The sequence below is a fragment of the Linepithema humile genome, chromosome 5 (genome assembly GCF_040581485.1).
Source record: "Linepithema humile isolate Giens D197 chromosome 5, Lhum_UNIL_v1.0, whole genome shotgun sequence".
Classification (NCBI taxonomy): domain Eukaryota; kingdom Metazoa; phylum Arthropoda; class Insecta; order Hymenoptera; family Formicidae; genus Linepithema; species Linepithema humile.
The window spans coordinates 3,194,029-3,215,515 of record NC_090132.1 but is presented as its reverse complement, the minus strand read 5'-3'; the positions used below and the strand labels follow the sequence as shown (position 1 = coordinate 3,215,515).

At 42.2% G+C, this 21,487-nt stretch overlaps 1 protein-coding gene and 1 long non-coding RNA gene across 3 annotated transcripts in view; one reads left to right on the top strand and one right to left on the bottom strand.

The window, feature by feature from the left end:
- The window catches only part of LOC137000135 (uncharacterized), a 240,351-nt gene that overhangs the window by 23,970 nt on the left and 194,894 nt on the right, over positions 1–21,487 (bottom strand). The window lies entirely within an intron of this gene.
- The window catches only part of heca (headcase), a 157,281-nt gene that overhangs the window by 86,920 nt on the left and 48,874 nt on the right, over positions 1–21,487 (top strand). Inside the window, exon 2 of one of the 2 annotated variants that reach the window (XM_067355963.1) lies at positions 16,500–16,560. The exons of the other annotated variant lie outside the window; for it this stretch is intronic. Within the exon in view, the coding sequence (XP_067212064.1) occupies positions 16,537–16,560 (24 nt within the window). The 5' untranslated portion in view covers positions 16,500–16,536. The remainder of the gene's footprint in view (positions 1–16,499; positions 16,561–21,487) is intronic. 2 annotated transcript variants of the gene reach the window in all.

Here is a 21,487-nt window from a genome sequence, read left to right as displayed (position 1 = left end):
AAAATTCGAATAAAAATAATTGATAAAATTAGCAAATTTCAAACTATTTGAAATAATTTTGAACATCAAATCGAAAAGCGTCTGGAAATATAAAGTGTTAAAGAAAAAAATTGAAGTGCTTATATCTTAAAACAATTAAATTTTTTAAACGATTAGGTTTGTATTTATTCTCTTGAGATCCAAGTCTTTAATACTGTTGAATGTATAATGATAAGACGCTATCTAGAGAACAATGGGAATTTCTTTGCATTGGTAATTGATTTTCTTCTGCATAATCACGCCCACTTTCGCGATCAGTTTCTTGAATCACGCGTCCCCGAAGTTGATGTGAATTTTTTTTTAAGAACAATGACGCAAGAGAAAGAATTGATGCCGCATATTAGTACGGTCTCTTTTTGTATTGTTGTTTTCACTATTGGCGCCGTTTACCGACGATTATGTAAGCTGGTTGCAACAACGTAGCATCGCGTGTTTGTTTTCCGCGAAGAATAATCGACTGTCACCCACACAGAAGTCTGTCGCCCAGCGTCGCTTCAAATAGCGAGGGGATATAATTGCCTTTTTTCTTTTTCTTCTTTTTTAATTCTTTTCCGTCAACCAATTAACGTCGGCTCCGCCGACCTGCCCCGGACGTTTTTCACAATTTCTCAATTGGGACAAACTCCCCGCCCGCAATTAACATTTATCTTTTCTCGGACCTTCTGAGTGTTTTGCGTTTCTTCTCATAACTACAGTTTGTGTTCGCGCGACAGAAGTTTCTCTCGCATTAAACAATAAATCGAGTATTGCTTTTGGTTCGCGGTAAATTTAAACGAGCATTTGTTCTTGCAAAGTTTCTCTAATTACTAATTATTGAACTTGCTACAGCTTTTCTCTATGAAACATTTGCGCGTGTTTAGTGCCGAAAACAATCCGCACCGGGTGAGAATTAATTTTGCGTCATCGACACTTTAATTAGTTTTAGAACGTGCAATCATGTCGTAGAAATCGCGAGTCGAACGTCTCGATTGTACAATTCTTTTCCGTTCACTCCTCAACTCGCCGAATGACATTGATTGTTTCATTTCTGAAGTGATGGTAATTCGTTGCACGAGCAGTTGGATAACGAGTAACGTCGACGGTCGATCTAAAAATACCGAAGCGGTAACGATACCGCGAAAGGGGCGCGCGGGCACGCGGGCGCAAAAAGGAGGCTGGAGAGTCTAGACGGACAATAACGATCTCTCTGCAGGCGGGGCGGGAGAGGAAGGAAAAGAAAGTGCACTCGTTAACTCGTGGAAAACGAGCGAGCTCCTCCTCGTCGATGGGTCTCGCGAATCGCACGCTCCTCGTCCGGCGTGGACGACGAGACGAAACGAAGAGAAGCAATAAATCTTGCAATAACCATGTCGGTCGTTCCTGCCTGTACTCTTCTACACACTCTCTCTCTCTCTCTCCGTCTCTCTCTCTTTCTCTTCTTATCCACAGCCGCCATCAACGGCGTCGATGAGAGTTCGGCCAACTAGGCTGATGCTCGTTCCACCAATCAATCGAGTCAAATGCTCGCAACACCCCCGCAATTGCGGGACGTGCGCGTTAATTTATTGCGCTACTTTACTATGACCTTGGGGCCCCGCTATCATCGCGCACGGCGGACATAAACCTCGTTCTACGTATCGGTCGCGCTTCAGCGCCGTGAACGGGGTTGCCACTTTTTTTCGCTGCTTTAATAATGCACGTCGTCGGCTTTATGTATATATGGCACCTTCGCGACTCGTAATTTTCTCGGCATAATTTGTGTGACGGAGAAAACGTCTTCGATAAGAAGACGGCGCGATCGTCGTTTGCTTAGCCATGGAATAAGTATACATGTTTGCGCAGCTAGGACAACACTTCAACGTTTGGCGAAGAGGAACGTTTAAGCGGAGTGGCGAGAAGAGAGAAAGAATGTTGCACAAGTGCGCTTCGCGATTCTTGCGAGCTGCATACGCTGTATAGACCAAATGGTGTGTTTTCCTTTATCGCAAATTCTTTGACAAATGTGGATTCGAGTTAAAATTTCATTCAAAATTAATGGAAGAATAAAGTTCTTTTTCAATTTTGACGCTCTTGGAATGTATAAACTTTCAATTTTTGAATAGTATTTAAATATTTAAACATTCTTTTTTGCTTCATTTTTTAATCTCCATATTTATAGCAGATATTTTCAGCAGACTATCATTCGTCTATCTTTGTACGAGATACCGGATTTTAAATACCGATCGTTAAATCCAACTCCCGACCTCCGTTTCGCTCGTCGGAAACTTTCTGCCGAGTCGCGTGAAAACGTTATCGCGTTTCCTTCCTTATCGCGTTTAACGTTGTAGGCCCCGTCATCGTCATCCTCATCGTTTCGTTCTCGCCGTCGCTGCGAGAAGTCGTCGCAAAGTTGTGTCGGGCTTTGACGCGGCTCCGGCATTTTACGAGTCTCATGGAACTAATTGCACCTCACGCGGAAAAATTTATAGCCAGTTCTCACCTCGCGCTGAATTATCGTTGAAACGGCACTATTATCGCCGGAATGGGCCGCTATCTGGAATGCCGGAAAGTAGCCAATGGTTTATCGCCTCTCACAACGGGGAAAAGCTGTCTGCGTTATTTCTCAATGTATGTTCTTGCGTAATTCGAAAGTTAAGATGCGCGATTAACGCAATTATCTAACTATTTAAAAAGCGGCAATCCGACTGTAGAAAGGAACTGTCGTTAATGAAAGGTGATTCAATTAGCAATAATTTTACACGCACAAAATTATCGGGATATTGTATTTAAAACAGCATACTATATTCGGCTTTAATTAATAAATTGCACATTGAATTGAGACGAATTAAATTAATTTTGCAGAAGCTATTATACTAATTTGATTCGCATCGAGGTTTTGTCGATTAATTTTCTCCTTTGATTACACATTCCTCGTGGATGCGTTTCGCGATCGATGCGCTCGCGCGTTTATTCGCCCAAAAACTAGACTAGAATTAGAATTTATTGTCCATACTGAAGATTTTTGACGAAACATCTGTAGAATATTTTGATCGTCGGCACAGAATTATCTCGGAAAAGCTGAAATTGCGCATTTTGGCCTACACTTTTGAAAATGTTTGTTATTCAGGCTTCAGAACATTTTAGATGCGTGCTTAAAAGCGTTTCGCGGATGCTTATTGTATATTTGCTATCTCAATTCGCTAATTTGCACATTCCGCGCACGTGCGTGGCATGCAAGTTTGAAAACGAAAATTTAACTACCGCGCTGGTAGTGTCCGGTGAAAATTTAGCTTAGCACCTCGGCGGCGCGGGGCTATTTTCGTGCGGTTGGCTCTCGGTCAGATCCTCCTGCCGCTGCCTTCCGCTTTTATCTCTTTTCTCTCTGTTTTCTCGACGCGGCGCGGCGTTTCCTCGCACGGCGGGAGGAAACGCCTGGCTTCCTCGGGAAAGCGCAGCGACGTTTTCGTACGTGTTGGTGTGTATTACGTTGCGTGTGGTCCACAGCGTACGGTGATAGAGGAAGAAGAGGCGCGGGGAGGTACCTTCAAAGGAAGTAGAAGTCGTTGAAATTCCGGGTGGAGATTCGACGACGACTACGAAGGCGACGACGACGACCGTCATTCTCACGCCTGAAGAGGACTCGTGCGATATATCGTCGCGTTTGTTTTAGGCAATTAAACGACCGCGAGGATGAAATTACGGCTAGCGAAAATCGTCCGGAAAATTCTCCGCGGCTCCGTGGGTCGTCACGGTAACGAGCGAACGAAAGCACGTGTGCTGACACTTCTCTCATTTTGAGCGATGTTTTGTCGCGGGGGGGAAAACAGTTGGTACGATTATTCATGGTTGTTGTAAATGCAACGCGACCTCTTTGCTGTTTTTTCCTCTGATTTGCAACGACGGTTTTCTCGGTCGCCGGAATGCATCCGACAAAATTGCACTGCCACCGTTTCGGCTAATTAGGGTAACGTGGTGACAGCGCCTAGAGAATTTCGAGTTGAACGTGACATTTAAATTAATGTCAAAATGACGGTATTCCTGCACGATTAATTCATGGAATGTTCCTCTTTAAAAGAAAGCTTTAATCGAAATATGTGAATAACGTGATTGATTAAACTAGGAGGATAAAAGATTGTCTATGTTGAAATATTAATTTTAAAATTATTTTAATAATAATAAAATTTATAATTTTAAAAATATAAATTATATACATGTTTTGTAATAATATATGTGAAAAATAATTTTATAATTAATTTGATAATCAAAATATCAAGAAAATATGAATATATTTGTAATTAAGATTTTTTAAATGTATTAACTATTGCAAATTTATTTAACGTATTCTTCCACAAACATAATTTATTAATGGGAACGCGATTTTTATTTTACATTATAATTTTTGCGACATTATATCGATTCTTTTAGTGTGAATCTAGATCTGATGAGGTCATTGCCGCCACTTTTACGAGGATGTTAGTTGGGGAGAAACTTTATTGGCCTCTTATCGTCCGATTGTCGTAACGACAAAATGTATATTGTTCGCCTGTTTCGCAACAGTCGCAGGGTTATCGCGCCGAGTATTGGAATAGTCGCGATATTGAAGAACGCAATGAAAATACACAATCAAACAATGTGGCACGTGCATTCTGTTATCAATCACGACTTTTAACAATAACTGTGAATGCAATTTTATCCAAGAACTTTTTAAAATAATTTTACTTTATTTTATTTATTAATGATAAAAGTTGTACAGCTATTATTGGATTAGTTGGATTTTTAGATTCCTATTCAACCTAAGCTCGCATTGTAGAGAACAGTTATTTCTATGATTCAAGAAAGTAGATTTTATTTTAGTGATACAACAAGTTGTTTTATACATCCGATACTGATATGACCTTTACGTACGGTATATTATAGCATTCGCATTTTCCACTGGCGATATCGTGCAATTTGCACGAAATACATTTGGAATATTATTCGCGTGATGAGAGTCACGTATTCGCTGTAATCTATCGAAAGCAGTCGATAGAGGCGGTAAACGTTTAGATAGGGGAGCGAGCGGAAAAAATAATCGGCGGTAGTTTGAAAGTATCGTCATATATAATATTAACGAGCGTCGAGCCACCCACGAAATCACAAAGAGGACTCACCAATACTCGCACATATCCGCCTCAGTGCACGTCAGTCGTAATAAAGTAATTTATATCGAACGAGATATGACAGTTGTGCGCAAAATACCGTTAACTCTTTGCGCTACGCATTGCTACGTGAATGTAGTTAAAAAGAGTACATCACGATATGACTGAAATTATCTCGATATCCTGCGAAAGATTTCATATCTATAAACGTGAAAGTGGTTTGAGTTCAATAAGCAACGATAAGAGATTATTTTCCATTGTTGATTATTATCATCATATTTGCGGAAAAAAGTTCTTTTATTCTTAACTAATTAGCATATTTGATTCTCTAATAAGAATAACAAACATTTTTGAATAGATATGAATAATCCTGAATTAAAATGTGAATTACCAATTATATTGTGAATAATTAGTGATGTTGTTGTTTCTTAAACAAAATATTGTCACAGCTACCAGCTATTTGAAGGATATAAAATCTTGATATATGATCTGATATTAATAGAATAGAAAGTGAAGCAAATAAGTTATTTAAGAAATGAACGAGTACATAAAAATAAACTGTCAAGTTATGCTTAATCCTGAAAATCGTGTTACATTTGTTTTCTCAAGTCTGCCATCATAGCTTTTTGATTTTCCTCGTCGTGGTTAATCGGTCGTTTTTTTTCTCGCATCGTCTCCTTCGAGGATGTCAATCCCCGACGCTTATCTGCCGCTTTCTCAGGCTGCCGCGTTGCAGAATGTCACGGTTTCATCCACATTTTTTCCCCCGACGCCTTCGCCGCGCTTTCCCTTTAATTTCTGACAAAGCGCCTCTGACTCTCCACCCTCGATGGCCCCTGCCTTCCTAGGTTCTCAGGATTTAGTGGCATCATCCGTCCAATTAACGTTGCCCACGGCCGGTCTTTTACTACGTCCCTCTCCTTTGGCTTCTGCTACTCCTGTTTCTAGTCCTGTTCCCACTTCCACTTCGCGAAACCGACAGAGGAATACAACGGTAATTCAATCTGCAGGGCCAAAGGGGACCGACAGGGGCTCCCTTTCTCTTATTCTTTGTCCGTCGTATAAGGATTTGCACTGCCGGGCTCCTGTAATCACGCGGAACTTTTATCGAGACTGCCCGCTCCTTGAAGCGGCTCTTTAGAATGACTTCGTTATCGCGAGCAGTCGATTAATCGAATGTAAAAGTGAGTGTACTTAATGCGATTTTTGATATTATTGATGCGTGTTTCATCTTCTTGTTTCATCAATATTCAATCTAAAGCTTATCTAGAAATGTTATCTCAAACGTAATTGCTTTCAAATTTCTACATGATAAGGTGAAATAAATAAAGTCAGAGATTTTAGAAAAAATATTGTTCATATATTATACACAATTTTTTTTATTACATGAAAAGTGATAAAAAGAAATAGCTTCTTTTGAATATTTTTATGAAAAAGTTTTAGTAAAAGATTTTTTTTTTTTTTTTGTTTAATTATAATTCAAGTAAAATTACAAGTGATGTGCACGCAGCGAAGAAAAGCTTTTTTAATGAGATTTATTCATCTTATATGTATGCCCTGCACCGACAGTAAAATAAACATTTCGAGACGAGAGCTGCAAGACAAATACGAAAATAGAACGGATGATGGCGAGTGGTCGGAACCAGGTTCCCCTGCGGCTTACCGGATTTAATTAACAATCGCCACTTTTTACGTGTCTGTATTCTTTCTCCCGCTCTTTCTTCATTGTCCATTTTTCTAGTGCGCTCGCACGCTCTCGCGTGTCTTCCGTTTTTACTCCGCCCGGCGATGGGCTTTATAAAATATTAAACGCGGCATGACGGGAGCATTTTTTTCCTCGTTAATTCTTTCCTACAACCATAAAAATAACCGTGCTAAATACCATGCAGCAAGAACAGTAAGTCAAAAGGAGGCAGAGTTTCAATTTGCGCTCTTTGCGCTCTGTTTAAAAAATTTTTATTATTTCTCCTTTAAAATTTCACGAGCCCACCCGTACGAGAGAATGAAATGTATGAACGTATCGTTCAACTTGGATAAATATATCGTATGGACGTGCCCGTTGTCCGCTCTGTTATCTTGAATCTCTTTGTCTTTTCGAAGAAAGAGGTACCGGAAGCTTCGTGCCTTCCAGATCCGTGATTAATCGGACAAGATGGAGGCATACGAAACGCAATGCATTTTCGGCGTCACGGTGTCTGCATTTCAGACCGCATTGTTCCGTTGCACGAAACACGCCCGTGGCGCGGTTTTCTGTCGTTCCTCGCCAGTATAAACACGACAGGAAATACGAGTCCGTTCCCATTTTTGTGCCGCCGGGCGCGCCTCCCTTCATTCCTTCTTCGCTTTGAGCGTCTCGTCGTGATTAAGGATTCTCGACGGCAAATCGAGTTCGGCGCGAGTTTTTCTTACCATCGACAGTCTTCCTCCATTTTTTCTCAATCATGTCAAATATTCCGATATTTTATTCGCGCATAAAGTGTGCTTGAAAATAAAAGAATCATTTAGTGCATTTCCAACATTGTAAGTTATAAATAATTTATGGAGAACAAACATTTTCTTATTCTGAAATGTACTCTACATTTCAAGATTAAACAATGTAAGTTATCAGTTGTACCTAAAATAATAATTTATTAGAAGCACTTCAATAGCACTCATTTATAGCATATTTAATAATTTTTCAACTTTAGATTAATTTTTTAAATCAAATCTTTATTTCAATTTTTCAAGAGTAAATGTACCAGCGAATATATCAGCCGTATTTAGCGCAAATGCAAGATGATACAGGGTCTTGGCTGGTGCGAACTGCCGCGAAATCGAGACGACGTGTCGCGCGCGTTATCGCCTTCAGGAAGTTCTCCGACAATGTTACTATCGGGCGTACACGCGCTTTGCCGCTCTAGCTGCACGTTACCCGTCGAGAGCCTCGACGAGGGGACGACGACCGGCGTCGGCGTCGCGAGATAATGTCACATTCGGGCGCCGGCTCAGCTCTCGCATGTTCGACTCTCTGCCGAACCAGCGCGAAACTGTCGCACGGTTGAAATTACCGGAGGAGATTGGCACTGGCCGTGTGTGTACAGCGGTCAGGAAATTAAATGCTGTCCGGTAACATTGTTTCCGGTGAAAAATAAAAGAAGATAGAACGATGATTGGTGGATTGCGATAAAGCCGTCGGTATCCAGAATTGATACGCGATCGAAATGTATCGATAATCAGAATGCGCGAGTTTAATATCGTAGATTATTCGACTGATTAACAATAAGTGCCATTAATGTGTCCAATCTATACTTTCTAATATATTTAAACAAGATTGTAGACAGCATCTGCTATCTTTTAAAATTTGTGCACAAAAATGCAAATTTAAACGTTTTATTTGATTAAATAAAAGTATTGATAAAGTAAAATAATTTTTATAAATAATTATGAATTTTTCGAAAGGTTTAAATGTGAAGCGCGCGCGGTGTTAATTGAGTTCAAAACGAATATTAGAGCTGATAATATACAATTTTTATTCTTACTGCTTTTTTTAGTACGATGACTAAGGGACGATAAAACAAAAAGGTTCCGCGATATGGCTACGAGCGCGCGCATCATTGCGCATTAATGCGCCGGCGAGAGTGCATTGTGCATTATACAGCGTGACATTGTGTCCCTCGTTAACAATAGCTGGGTGTGGTACCGGTCGGGTTCTCGATTTGGCAGGTCGTTTTTGTGAAGCCATCAGGTGACGTCTGTCCACCTCCCCCGCGGCTTTATGTCGATCCACTTTCTTATTTACACGCCCTGATTTATTGAGTGTCCAATTACATTTTTAATCGTTGCTTACTGTGTGTCTGAGATTCGTAATTTGTACTATCTATGTGCACTATTAATATCACTACAGACTTAAATAAAATTTTTCTTTTATTTATCAATCTTTTAACAGAGAAATACAATTTTTATTTTATTTATTAATATTTTAATACAGTTATCGAAAAGTAGCACATCAGTTAATTCGATTTATCAATTTTGTATAATATTTTATGTTTATTTTATTTTATGATGATTATGTTTTTCTTTGTTATGATAAATTTTATTACGTACTGTTGAATGCGTAATATTTCTGTGGCGCAATTATAATTTATTTTTACTTTTAAATATTTACGAAAGTGTAATTATTGAATATTATTTAATTATGTACAATTTCTGCAACAATCGATAAACATCTGAAAATATCAGATTATTCTTCAAGCGTCGAATTTTCTCATGCGAAATTTAAAATGCAAATGGGTTCTACGTTGTGAAGAGATTCCGCCGTCTCTGGCGACAACCTGCCAATTAATTTTATTATCCCTCGCCATCATAAGCACACGTCTCTACCCCATCATAATAAGTTGAAAGAGGCGAGAATTAAATATACGATCCTTCAGATCTCTCTGATGTATAAAGTGAAAATTGTCAATTCCACAACTTTCAACCGTTGTTATTGGTTTTCCATCGATTGCTGTTTGCATTAATCAAAGATTTTTTTGCGAAAAATTCTGTTCTGCCGTCTAGACTTTCTAATCAATTATCCAAATACACAAGTGTAATGTACTATTTGATGAAGCCCGCTGATATCTCGATATGCGAGAAATCTCGACGGCGCGAGTGCTACTTTGCCAATAAAAAGAAATATTCGTCTGGCGCGGATTCGTCTTCGCTATTCGTTCCTATTCGTTCCTATTCGTTCGGTTGTAGGGAAGAACCATCTTGTCGTTACTTCCGTCTCCGCGCTACGTGACTCAATTTCCCGCGAAAGACGAAGGGGCACGTACGGTATATATAAGGCTTTTTGGTTGTGCTCCATGCATATTTAGAACAAACAGACGCTGGATGAAGCAGAGACGCCGAGATACGACTTCTCACCCCTTTCCTCGCTTTCTCCTTCTTTTGTCTCTTCTTTCGCCCTCTCCCGTCCATTTTATTCGCGGGCCCCGCTTTGCATTTAAACACGCAGTTTACTTAATTTATGCGGGGCAGACCGGTATTTAGAAGTGCCTGCATACATATAACAGGCATGCCCATCTAGCTTGGGTGAGACGGTATGAATAGCTGGTAACTGTGCGCCGCGCCGAAACTTTCTTCGTTAAAGGCAAGTGCCTCGTTATTGTTTCGAGGGAACGTGATGCAGCTTGTAGTTGAGCGCGAGCAAATTGAAAGTTCGCGAACGCATGGAAAATTTTAAAACGCAATTCGTAAGTGTTGCGCTTTAAGAAAAAAAAGTGTCTGTCAGAAACACAATTATAATTGCGGTCAACCGGAAAACATATCTCAAGCTTTAGAGATTTTTGTTTTCAATGTGTCTCTTTCCATGCGAGAAACGTGGAAGTGCTCTAGCTAGCCAGCCGTTTCACGAAATGTCGAGATAATGCTCCCGCGTGTTCGCGACATTTTAGCAGGAAGGTAAACCGCGACGGGGGAGTTACGAAGGACGCCACGGGGATGCCTCAGGAAGGGTTCTGGTTTTTGAGGGTTTGCACGCAGGGGGAGGGGGTGGAGAAGGAGGAGGAACAGGAGGAAGGAACGAAAGATTTCATCGCGCTGCTCGCTACGTTCTCGCATTGTCTCGACCGGGTTTTACGAGGTGACGGAAACCGAGATGGCGGGCGCGGAGGGCGGCATTAAGGAGTGGATCGCGGCGAAGGGGCCAGGCGGGGGGAAGTCTGGGGTCGGCTGGCGAGGAGGAGCACAAGTTTACACCTACCCACTAATTTTATGAGGTTAGTTAACTCCCGTAAGAAGCTTACGGACAGGCTTATACACGGACTTAGTAATTTCATAATTTAAACGAGTTCCGCGCCGCGCTCAAGTTCTGACGCGAGTGCTTTTCTTTGTTTTCGCGGCTGTTACTGTTCACCGCTTCTCACATTTTTCCATAAGCGCGCTTCTCACTTCAACGATTTGCACTTTCGTAAATTTCGTTGCTTGCTACGCGATAAACAACTCCAGGCGTTTTCCACTTCATCATACACGATTTTTATCCAGTTTGATAAAAAACGCACGTCGACTAGTGAATGAACCGTAAATTACTTCCGTTTCTGAACGAAAAAATAATTCGAAGCGTTTGAAAGTTTTGGTTTCATTTTAATTTGAACACAGCAGCCATTTATGGCTTTGATAACTATTGCTGCTGATGCTGCAAGCGTAATTGTATCGATTGCTATTTATTTTTCTTATTGCCGTTTTTACACAGCGAGGAATAAAATGCGTGTTGCGAATAATTGTGAATGAATTTTCTTGATTACCGAACGGTGGTACAACCGTGAGAACAGATATGTACATTAGGAATAAGATATGCGAGAGGATTAAGGCATCTATCATTCAACTACTTAATGTATTTATGCGAAACTCAATCGCAAGTAGCAATGTGCACCGCGAACTTCGGCGGGATCGATCGCGCGGGCCAACCTTTTCGCCGTCACCTTCCACGAAGTTCCTCGCCATCTTCGGCGCTCATTAGACGTAACTGAGTTAATTCTCACGAGGTGTACGTCTCGCCTCGACGGTGAATTTCCATGCAAATTCATCGGGACGGGCGTTTCGCAGTAAAATTTCAGGGGTTACCCCCGTCGCAATCCGACCCTCGTTCTCCTTTTCTTCCCCGCTCCTCTGCACTCCCTTCTCTACGGAGAGCTACCTCCTTCCTGAAACTTTACGAACTCTCTGTTCATTCGAGTCAGCTTCTCTGCTGGGAATTAACCAGGCAACATTCTATTAGCAATAAAGCGTGCCGCCGAACGTAGGAGTTTGTATCGCTCCGACTCGCTTACACCTATCGATGGTGGACCGCCAATCCTCGCGAATCCCCTGCCTTATCCTTTTGCCGAAACGTATTTCCAATTTTCGCCAGGACGTGTTCTTTCACGTACCGATACGGGATTTCTCTCGTCACGAGATCGGTCTTCCCGACTTTTGCATTTTTTATTTGGATTGTCCGTGTGAAATGTAATGCGTTTTATGGTTTTTTTCTTCTTTTTTTTGTGACAGCTGTTTTTCCATATTTTTATAAAAGATTAGACAATTCAATTTTTTATGTTATCTCCAGCAGATATAAAAGTTTTTATAAGATAATTTGTCGATTTTTAAATAACGATTTTAATTTTTTTTTTTTTTTTCGTTTTTATGACAGTATCCTTTGTATATAAAATTTATTTTTTTTTTATATTGGCTAACAATAGTAACTGCAATAACACGAAATTTTTTACCTTTTTTAAATCAAAGTTTGCTGTACTAAAAATGATTAATTAATTTATTGGTTTCAGAATGCATTGTTTTACTTTTAAAACTTATTTTTGCCGGCAATCTGCTATCTTTTGATTGTAATTGATATATATTGATAATGACAGTGTGTAAATTATATAACCATTTCGATTAACGCTTTTTTTGTCCTTATATATGGTTTTAACTTTGTCACCGGATTTTTCTGTCGCGAATTTTTCTGCCATGACATTAACATTCGATTTTGCACTTCAAGGACAGTCGACAATTTGCAAGGTGGTTTACAACTCTTAATCCTAGTTCTTTTACGGTGACATTAGGCTCTAACGAGGTATTGTCGCCGCCTTACTGCGATCTCAGGACCGAGCTTCGAAACTTTCCGAGACATTAAGGACACGAACGAACGATAAAGCGCGCAAATTATGTCGCAATTATGCAAAGCGAAATACTGAGGCAAGGACGACCAACATTTGCCTTAGTCGTTAAAGCTTTTTCGTGGAACTTTCCGGCGAAACTTTGTTCGAGCTGCAAGACCCGAAAACAGGCGACTGACATTCACAACGCTTTTATCGAGCGTAATTATCGGGATAAGGAATGAATCTCCTTCGATCTTCGCATTTAAATATTGTTCCCTTTTTTATTCCTCTCTTAATCACATTTTTGGTATAAAATGCAAAACCGATGAAGCGTGGTATAAGAGAGAAAAAAATCGAGTTAATTATGGTAATTGGTAATCACTGACGGTGCAATCAGCCTAAAGAGATTTCAACGAGACTTCCTCAAAGCTGGCGATCTATATTTACGTAGAAAATTAAATTAAATTAATTAATTCTCACGGTTCATCCGGTCTCTCAATGCCACGGGGATCACCGGCGAAGGTTTTCCTCGCACTTCATAATCTCTCCGCGAAGCTTCCTTGCGGCCCTCCTCCTCGCTTCGACCTCTCAGCACTCCGTACTTTCTCCCACGGCTACGGAGGCTCTCCGGCATCCGTAAACAGTTCTTATTTACGAGAACGCAGTCATTTTTGCGGCGCTCAAAGTGGGGCCATTCGCATGTAAATCGCTTCCTTCGTCGCTGCGGCGCAGGACAGTCAGCGAGAGAGATATGCAAATGTCGCTAATTACTGGTAGCGGCGGGATTACACGACGTCTCTTTTCCCCTCGCGCGTCTTCCTTCGGGGCTCCCATCTTTGTTCCCGCGCTCGTATTCGCCCGAACCCCTCACCGTTTACGAGCGATTGCACGTGCAGCATTACTCACTTAATCGTATGGAATGTGTTAATTTGATATTTGCGGACTGTTTCACAAAACAAAATATGCGCAAGGGTAATATTTGGCATGATATTTGAAGTCGAAGAAAAAAGCTTGAGCAAGAAATATTCGAAGAACGCAAATCGAATGGGAAACACTTTGGACTTGCTAATATTGTCCATTTATTTTTAATGCCTCAAGATAACCACGCAGTGTAATTACTTTTTCTTACAGCAATTTTTATATTTTAATTAATTTGAAGGTTCCTGCGTATTGTTTCGCGCTGTGAAACCGTTTTACTTTTTAATATTCGTCTCAAAGGATGAAGTAATTTTTGCAAACTTCTGGGAGCAATTCAGTATGTTTTCGCGCTTACGCGGAAAGAATAGACTTCTTTTATCGCGGGAGTCTTTTATTCTTTACACAAAAGGAGTCTCGGGCGAGTAGATGAAGAAGTTCGCCGCTCACCTCGGCGACGCTGCACGGTTAAAGCAGGAGATATGCAAATGTCGCCAATTACCGGTAGCCACCGGGATTACACGATTCGCGCCGCTCCCCCTCCCCGCCCGCCCTTCCTCCGCGTTGCCCGTCGGTAACCCTCCATCACTCGAGCCTCCACATTTTCAGGAGGTTCCACCTACCTTGACACCTCTTCAGCCAACACATTCCGCCGTCATCTCTCGGTGTCTTGCGAGCCTCTCCTTCTCGGCCAGATAACTAACACCTTGTGACGAGCAGCCGTGGAGCGCGTAATGCTCCACGCGCTCTCCTTCGTCGCCGTCGCGACGGTAGTCAGAGAGCAAAGGAAGAGGATTATCCTTCTTGCCGGCTCCGACGACAAAGCCTCCCTCGAGGTCGGAGGTGCTGACTGATAAGAGCCCGGAATTACGCTCTATCGTCGTGGCTGACTGTCGACGGACGAAAAGCGCGGACTGCTGATAGAGCGAGTACTGATCTCCCGTGGGACGAGGGGCGAACGTTGTTCCTTTAACTAGGGGGTAGGTGATGCTAGCTTAACGATCGGTGCGAGAAAATTAGATAGCCAGGTACTGTTAGCGGGAGGAGAGCTAAGCTACCGCGCGCTCCTTTCTCGCTTTTCTGCTTTGCTTATCGGTGCGTATCTGTTCCCTGGATAAACTCGTCGTAACGAGCGCCCTATGCTCAGTCTCAACGCGATTAGCATGGACACGTGAATGTATGAACTGTAGAATTATTTCTTGGATCTTTCGCACTAAATAGATTGCGTATATTTTACGAAAGAAGTAAATTGGTACTTTTAATCTACGCTGCTTAAAAAATTTTTTGCGCCGAAAGCAAGTCTTGCTCACGTGAAACTTTGAGAAGAAAATAAATGATAAGAATATCACAGGAACCGTTTATTTAAGAAAATTTGCGTCTTATGTGTTACAGACTATTTATTAAAAAAATTTATAAATAAAATAGTTAAAATAAATTTTTTTAATATTATTTATTTGCGATAGGATATAAATATTTACAATTATATTCCGCGCTTTTTATTCTTGTCTAATGCCTAATAGATAAATTAATTAATTTTCGTGATAAATGACAAATTTTGTCCGCTCGGATATTTCGAACCTGTGAATCGAAGCGCTTCGTGGGAGGTCGCGCTCGTGCGGAGATGGTATCTGAGGGAATGGGACGAAAGAGGCATGCATCATGGCCATTGTTTCAGTGGTCCAGATTATGGAACGAGATTCGTGATAAATGGCACGAGGAACGGCGGGCGTATGCTCGCTTCTTCTTCTCGTTCTTTCCGTCTCATTCCTTGACGTGCGTACGTCGGGCGACGTCTAATAGATAGAATTGTATCTTGGTATGCGATCTGTGGGGCACCCGTACACGTACGCTTACGAGGGTGGAGAATGGTTATTACGAGATCATAACGACAGGGAGGCATCGTTGAAATCCTTCTACTACGACGTACCACCCCGATCGCATCAGAATAGGGTCGCCCGACACAATTATTATTCCTCAAACCGCCTTCAAGAGTACATTAACTATTGTCCCTTTATTTATTTTACTAATCAAAGCACTTATAAGCACGTTTTGTGTGTGTTTTTTTTTCTTCAACATGTTGCGCGTGTCTGACACGTGCTAACATGTGTCAAGACGGCTAGTGGAATTTTCTACCAATAATTGAGGACACGATTTCTACTTACGTGTCTGTCCGACAATAAGGCCCACGTGCGTCGGTAAATACACGGAGAAGCGAATGGCGTAGATGGCACAAACCGTTATTACGGGATTGTAATGAGAGGGGGTTCGCCGTGCGACGGGGGTTATTTTTAGATAGGAGACGACGAGCCATGCGGTCAGAGATAGCGTCGAATTAGAAGGGATTATTTTCATTACGTGCTTTAGCCCCTTCAGAATACCTTCCACGATAAAGAGAAAAGGGGGGCCAAAAACGCAAAAGATATTCCGCTCTTACGCCCGGCCGGCCAAATGTCTTACCTGCATTTACTCCGCTATTTCCCTTCTATTATGTAATTATCCTGAGTTTGGCGAACCGAAGAGAGCGTGCGAACGGGGAGATGTTAAGAACAAAGAAACCTGTAGCGAGAGGCAGTGGCGAATGTATTTCCTCGTTCTTGCCGGCGAAAAAGCAACGGCAAAAGCTTTTAGCGTAACTCTTCCGTGCTTAATTCTGCATTTAGCTGTACATGAGAGAAAAATTAATCGGCATAATATTTTATAAAGTCTTCGCGGTTATAAAAACATAATAAAATTATCATTTATCGTGATATTGTATATTGAAAAAAAATACCGATGTAAAATAATTAAGTAATTTGTTATATTTAATATTTTACGTAATATCTTGGTCCTAACAATATCTTTTCATCTTTTTCAGGTAAGTCTCGGAGACGCCTTCCTTTGCAAATAGCCGGATGTCTAAATCTCATCCCAGCACAGTAAGTAAATAAGGAGGTGCCAGAGACACAAACGTTCCACAGATCGGCATATAAATTCGAGGATATCGTTTTCCCCCCGCGAATAAATGTTGCGAGGCACATCAGACGCGCGCTTTATTCGCGAAACTGGGCGCGTCATCCAGCTGTTGTCGCGACACGCGCCGTCATGAGACCGCGCCACCTTTTACTCTCTTCCCGCAATACTTGGCGCTCTCCCGCGCGCGTTCCGGAGTTATATATCCCTCTTGCTTTTATTAGCACGGTTCCACTGCGGATATCGCGGAGTGTCGCGGGCCTCAGCGCGCGTCGCGGTAAATCATCCACGGGCAATCAGGCTCCCTTTGTGCCGTCGGAGGGCCGTTTGAGGATACTGCGTTCCATATCCTTATCCGCTTAGCCGGGCAATATGTGAGGATATACGCCGGTAGCTCGTTTCCTTTGTTAGATTTCATTCTGAGGGGGCTGCTTGGCGACTGGGCGGGGGGGAGGGGGGGAGGAAGGGATGGATGGTCCGGCGGCGTTTCGTATCGCTGCGTGCCTTCTCCGCCGCTTATACACTTACGTGCGTTTGCGTTCGCGTAATCCGCTTTCGATTCGCTTTGGCCGGCACGTTCCCGATATCGATAACATTTGAGATTTATAAAATGCTAGCGGAGATAAAATCGCAGTGTATAGAATATCAAAGCGGTAAATATAAAACTTGAAGCAAGTTCCTCTGCTCCTTTGATGTACAAATCTGTTAATGCGATATAAAACTGCGCAAAACGGCATAAAATATATTTCTTCAGGCAGTCTAATTAAATATGCTTCTTGTTTCACACACACACATGCGAATTAAAAAATTACAAGTATTATAACGATATCGCGAAAAATTTGGCTCGGAAGTAAGTTAATTTGAAAGTTGCGAGGGATCTGTCACTAATGGAAAAGGCGGATGACATTCTACATACAACACTGCCGGTAACAATCGGTGGGGTGGAACGCGACCGGGTGCATAATGAAACTCGTGCGGGAAACGGGCGAAACCGCAGTCACTTCGAATTTCCGTTGTTTCACATTTCGTCGCGTTTTCCCCGACACACTGTCGCGTATCTTATTTCTAGTTACGTGGGCGAACTTCGTGACTAATCAGTCTACAGACCTCGTCAACCGGTCGTTGACCTCCGCGTGCACGTCGACGTGCATTTGCATTTCCAATTTTTCCGCATATTGGCGAAAACCAGATATCGAGTTCACACCGACGCTATCGGTATCGCCGCGCCAAACGAGAACTTACGACTTCGCTAATCGAGTTGTACGCGTAAATCTAAAAATATATCAATGTATTTTTAGAGTTACGTATGCTAACGTGTTGGAAAACTAGGCGAGTTGAATTTTCCAGTGCTTATGTTATGAGTGCTTTATATTTAGAATTTATTCTTTTTTTTTTTTTTTATGAACACAGATTAATAAAAGTTTTCAGAAAAATATTTTCGAGGAGTACTTGAGCAACTTTAGAAACACAAAACTTCAGTTTTAGCTTTCTCTCAGGAAATTAAAATGTACCAAACCGGATTCGGTACAGCCGCGAGTACAATTCGAGAAATACAAAAAGCATCGCGAATTGGTCTTTGAAGTGCAATTGCGAAGAAGAAAGGACTCGCTAAGAAATTTTCTCCGGTCTACGAGATCTCGCCCTTATTTTGGGGAGAAAGAGCGAGCGAAGGGTGGGGGGGGGGGGAAGGCAGCCACTGAGGTCTGTGACCTTAAAAGCTGCTCCTGTGCAGGCGTCGTTGCGGTGCAGAATGGTTGAGAAGCGTAAGGGAGAGAGAAAAGAGAGGGAATGATAGATCGGTGCGATCCACGGGAGGGAGTTCGAAATGGAGAGAGAAAGAGGGAGGGCGGGAGATGGAGAAAGAAGGAGAGACAAGCTCGTTTATTTTATCGTACACACGCCGGCCGCATACGGCTGCGAGTATCAACCACACCTAGCCGGCCGCGGCGCTCTCTCGCGCACGGACACGAGCCCGATCTGTCAGGTAGTCCGTGATACATGGGCATGTGCACATAATAATATCGCGTGGCAGCCCGCGAGATAGTCGGCGTGGGTCGACAGACAGGGAGTGCCACTCCGAACCGCGGTCAGATCTCTTCGCTCCTCTTCCTCTCGCGCGCTCTTTCGCGACGCGGCAGGGCTCTCTTTTCCTCGCGGCGCCGCGGGTTCCCTCTTCCTCGACCTTCCGTTTCTCTATGGAGTGTACTTGATTATTGTTACGCGAACAACATTCGCGCCACGTCGGATTAACACGTCCGCTATCGGGGCGATGGACGAGTTTTTGTGACATGTTTTTATTTTAGTTTAGGCTTGACGAAATAAAATTAAAAAAAAAAAATTTTTTTTTTTTTTTGTTTAGGAAAGAACGATGTATTCGAGAATAATCGAGAATATTTTTCACTCGTTTTTTATCTACCCACTTTGATATTCGCATCTTGTTATCGGATATTGAATCGACTGTCCTACTTTTCACGAAAGATCTTACCAGTCTTCTTATTTACCGTGCGTGCCTTTGCATAAGACGCGCGTGTCGAATTAAAAAGTATTAGAAATGACAGACTGTAAATTCACATTGGAGAGATAACATTGACAAGTTTACGCTTTGGAAACCGTTCACGATGCGTAGAAAGGCGCGTAGAAATTTGTGCGACGCGCTAAAAGATCGATGGTTAATAAATGTCGCACTGCTAATTTGCCGGACCAATAACCATCGCTCGTGCTAAGTCATTTTATGGTCGCGCTAGTTGATCAGCTGCATAATTACACGCAGAAGCTCGTAAAATTGTCCACGCGCTGCTTTCAAGACGGAAGGGGAAGGCATCTCGTAATTCTTACAGTCTGACTGTGCGTGATGTCTTCGGCCCCGCAAACGATGTGCAATGGGAGTTAGCAGTGACTAACAAGAGATGATGTCAGCGTTCCGCGGCGAGACGTGCCAGTTTTCTGACTGATTTATGTTTGTTATCGTTACCTGCACTTACTAGTCGCGTGTAATGACGTGAAGTGGAGATTGCGAATGTAGAGTGGAAAGTTGATGGCTGTGAGTTGCGAGATGAGAGTGTAGAGCTTTAGAGCTGATAGTTATGGGGTTAAGGGATGGAGAACTTATGTGGGTACGAAATTAATCCGAAATTATATCGTGAAGCTCTTAGACGAGCGAGGGAGAACAAACCGGGCACGATTGTAAATTCTAAAGAGAGGATATTCTACGAGACAAATTTGATGCTTGCCGAACGTTCAATTGTGGCGAGCAATATTGTAAAAGATTGTTCGCAATTTTTGAAAATGTGTCGGTACGAGATCGAGAGTGAAATAACCGCGCATAACGTTGCCTCAATCGTTTCACATTACGCGATTGCGCCAATAAAATTAACGGGCCAAACGAGACTAGTAAGCGCAGCGTTCGCGCGGGTGTATAAAATTTCGGTGCTTTTTTTCCCCGCTATTAACGTATTTGTGCGGTTACGAAGAGGACAATCTTGGACAAGCATTAGTTACGGCGGCGGCGAGCCAACGATGATATTTATTACAAGCTTCTTCGTCACGCGATCGCGAGTCTGGTGTATTCCCGACTCCCGATGCATGCTGAAGACCGCGCGCGATTTACGACGGCGGTTCTGTGTACGGATAAATCTAGGATCGCTCTCTCGCCGTGTGAGCGCTCGGCCGACTACTCTTCGTCTCGCCGATCGAAGCCGTGGATCCGCCACGAGCAAGTTGCAACAAATTAGTCGCCGATCGTGCGGCGCGACCGGTTGCGCCGATGCCACTTTTGCAATTTGTTGGTATACATTAATACGTTTAAATACATTTATTTTTCTGTAAATATTTTATATAAGATGATTAATCATTTATAGTGTGTTTATGTAAAATTTCCTGTTAAAAGAAGGTAATCTGCAGCTTAATATTCGATCGCAATGTTATGAATGAAAAATCATGATCACATCAGTTAATTGTTTAAACGTTCTGATGATCAAACTTCAAATTAAACTCCGAAAAAGATTCGCTTGAATTTCAGTAACAAATGAAATTTCGTTATTTAATATTTATACCACGGGAGTGACGATGTGAACAGCAGCGTGAATCCCGTTTTACACGAATATCGATTATTATTCGTCGCGCTCGTGCGTTCCGTTTGCATCTCTCGCGCGAGAGATAAAACGCCATTCCCGCACGACGATCTAAAAAATCTTTTTCCATTGGCGAATGTTCGATAAAGCGCGACGCCACCGCCGCTCGCCTAATTGGCGACAGAAACATTTATTCCACTTCCTCGTTCTGCGTAAATGCCGCTCGTGCCGGTTCGACGATCTCAGTCCTCTTCCCGCACGATTTTTTCGATCGCGAACGAGGCGACCAGATCTCGCCGGTCGTCGTGTCGATCAACAAAGTAGGCTTGCAATCTGGTTTGCTCCTGGATCCTCACGAAGAGGCGGGACGAGAAAAACAGGAATATGAGCGCAGGAGGGACCAGTTTGCGCGCCTGCTTTGCCTTCTGTGTCGCTCGATTCTCGCGCCTCGCTTCCTTCTTATCTTGTTTCTTGTCTCGTCTCGAAAATGGTGCATCACCGATCATCTTGATTTTCTTCGTCGCTGGTTCTTCCGGTATCGTTCGTCACGTACATCGTTTGCATCTTATTGAAGATGACGAGCAAGAATGTTGACTGCATAAGAGAACCCTTATTATTCAGAAAATAATTAATTTGCCAAAAGTCTACAGAATTCATATAATACATTCGCGCATTTTATCGACAAATTATTATCTTTTGAATATAAATATATGTCGTTTTTGTCGCATTACGCATATTTTTATTTTGTTACAAAACATGATATTTTTTCCATCTTTACGTGAGTTTTATAATGAGAATTTTAGCGTAATAAAATTTTGAGAAA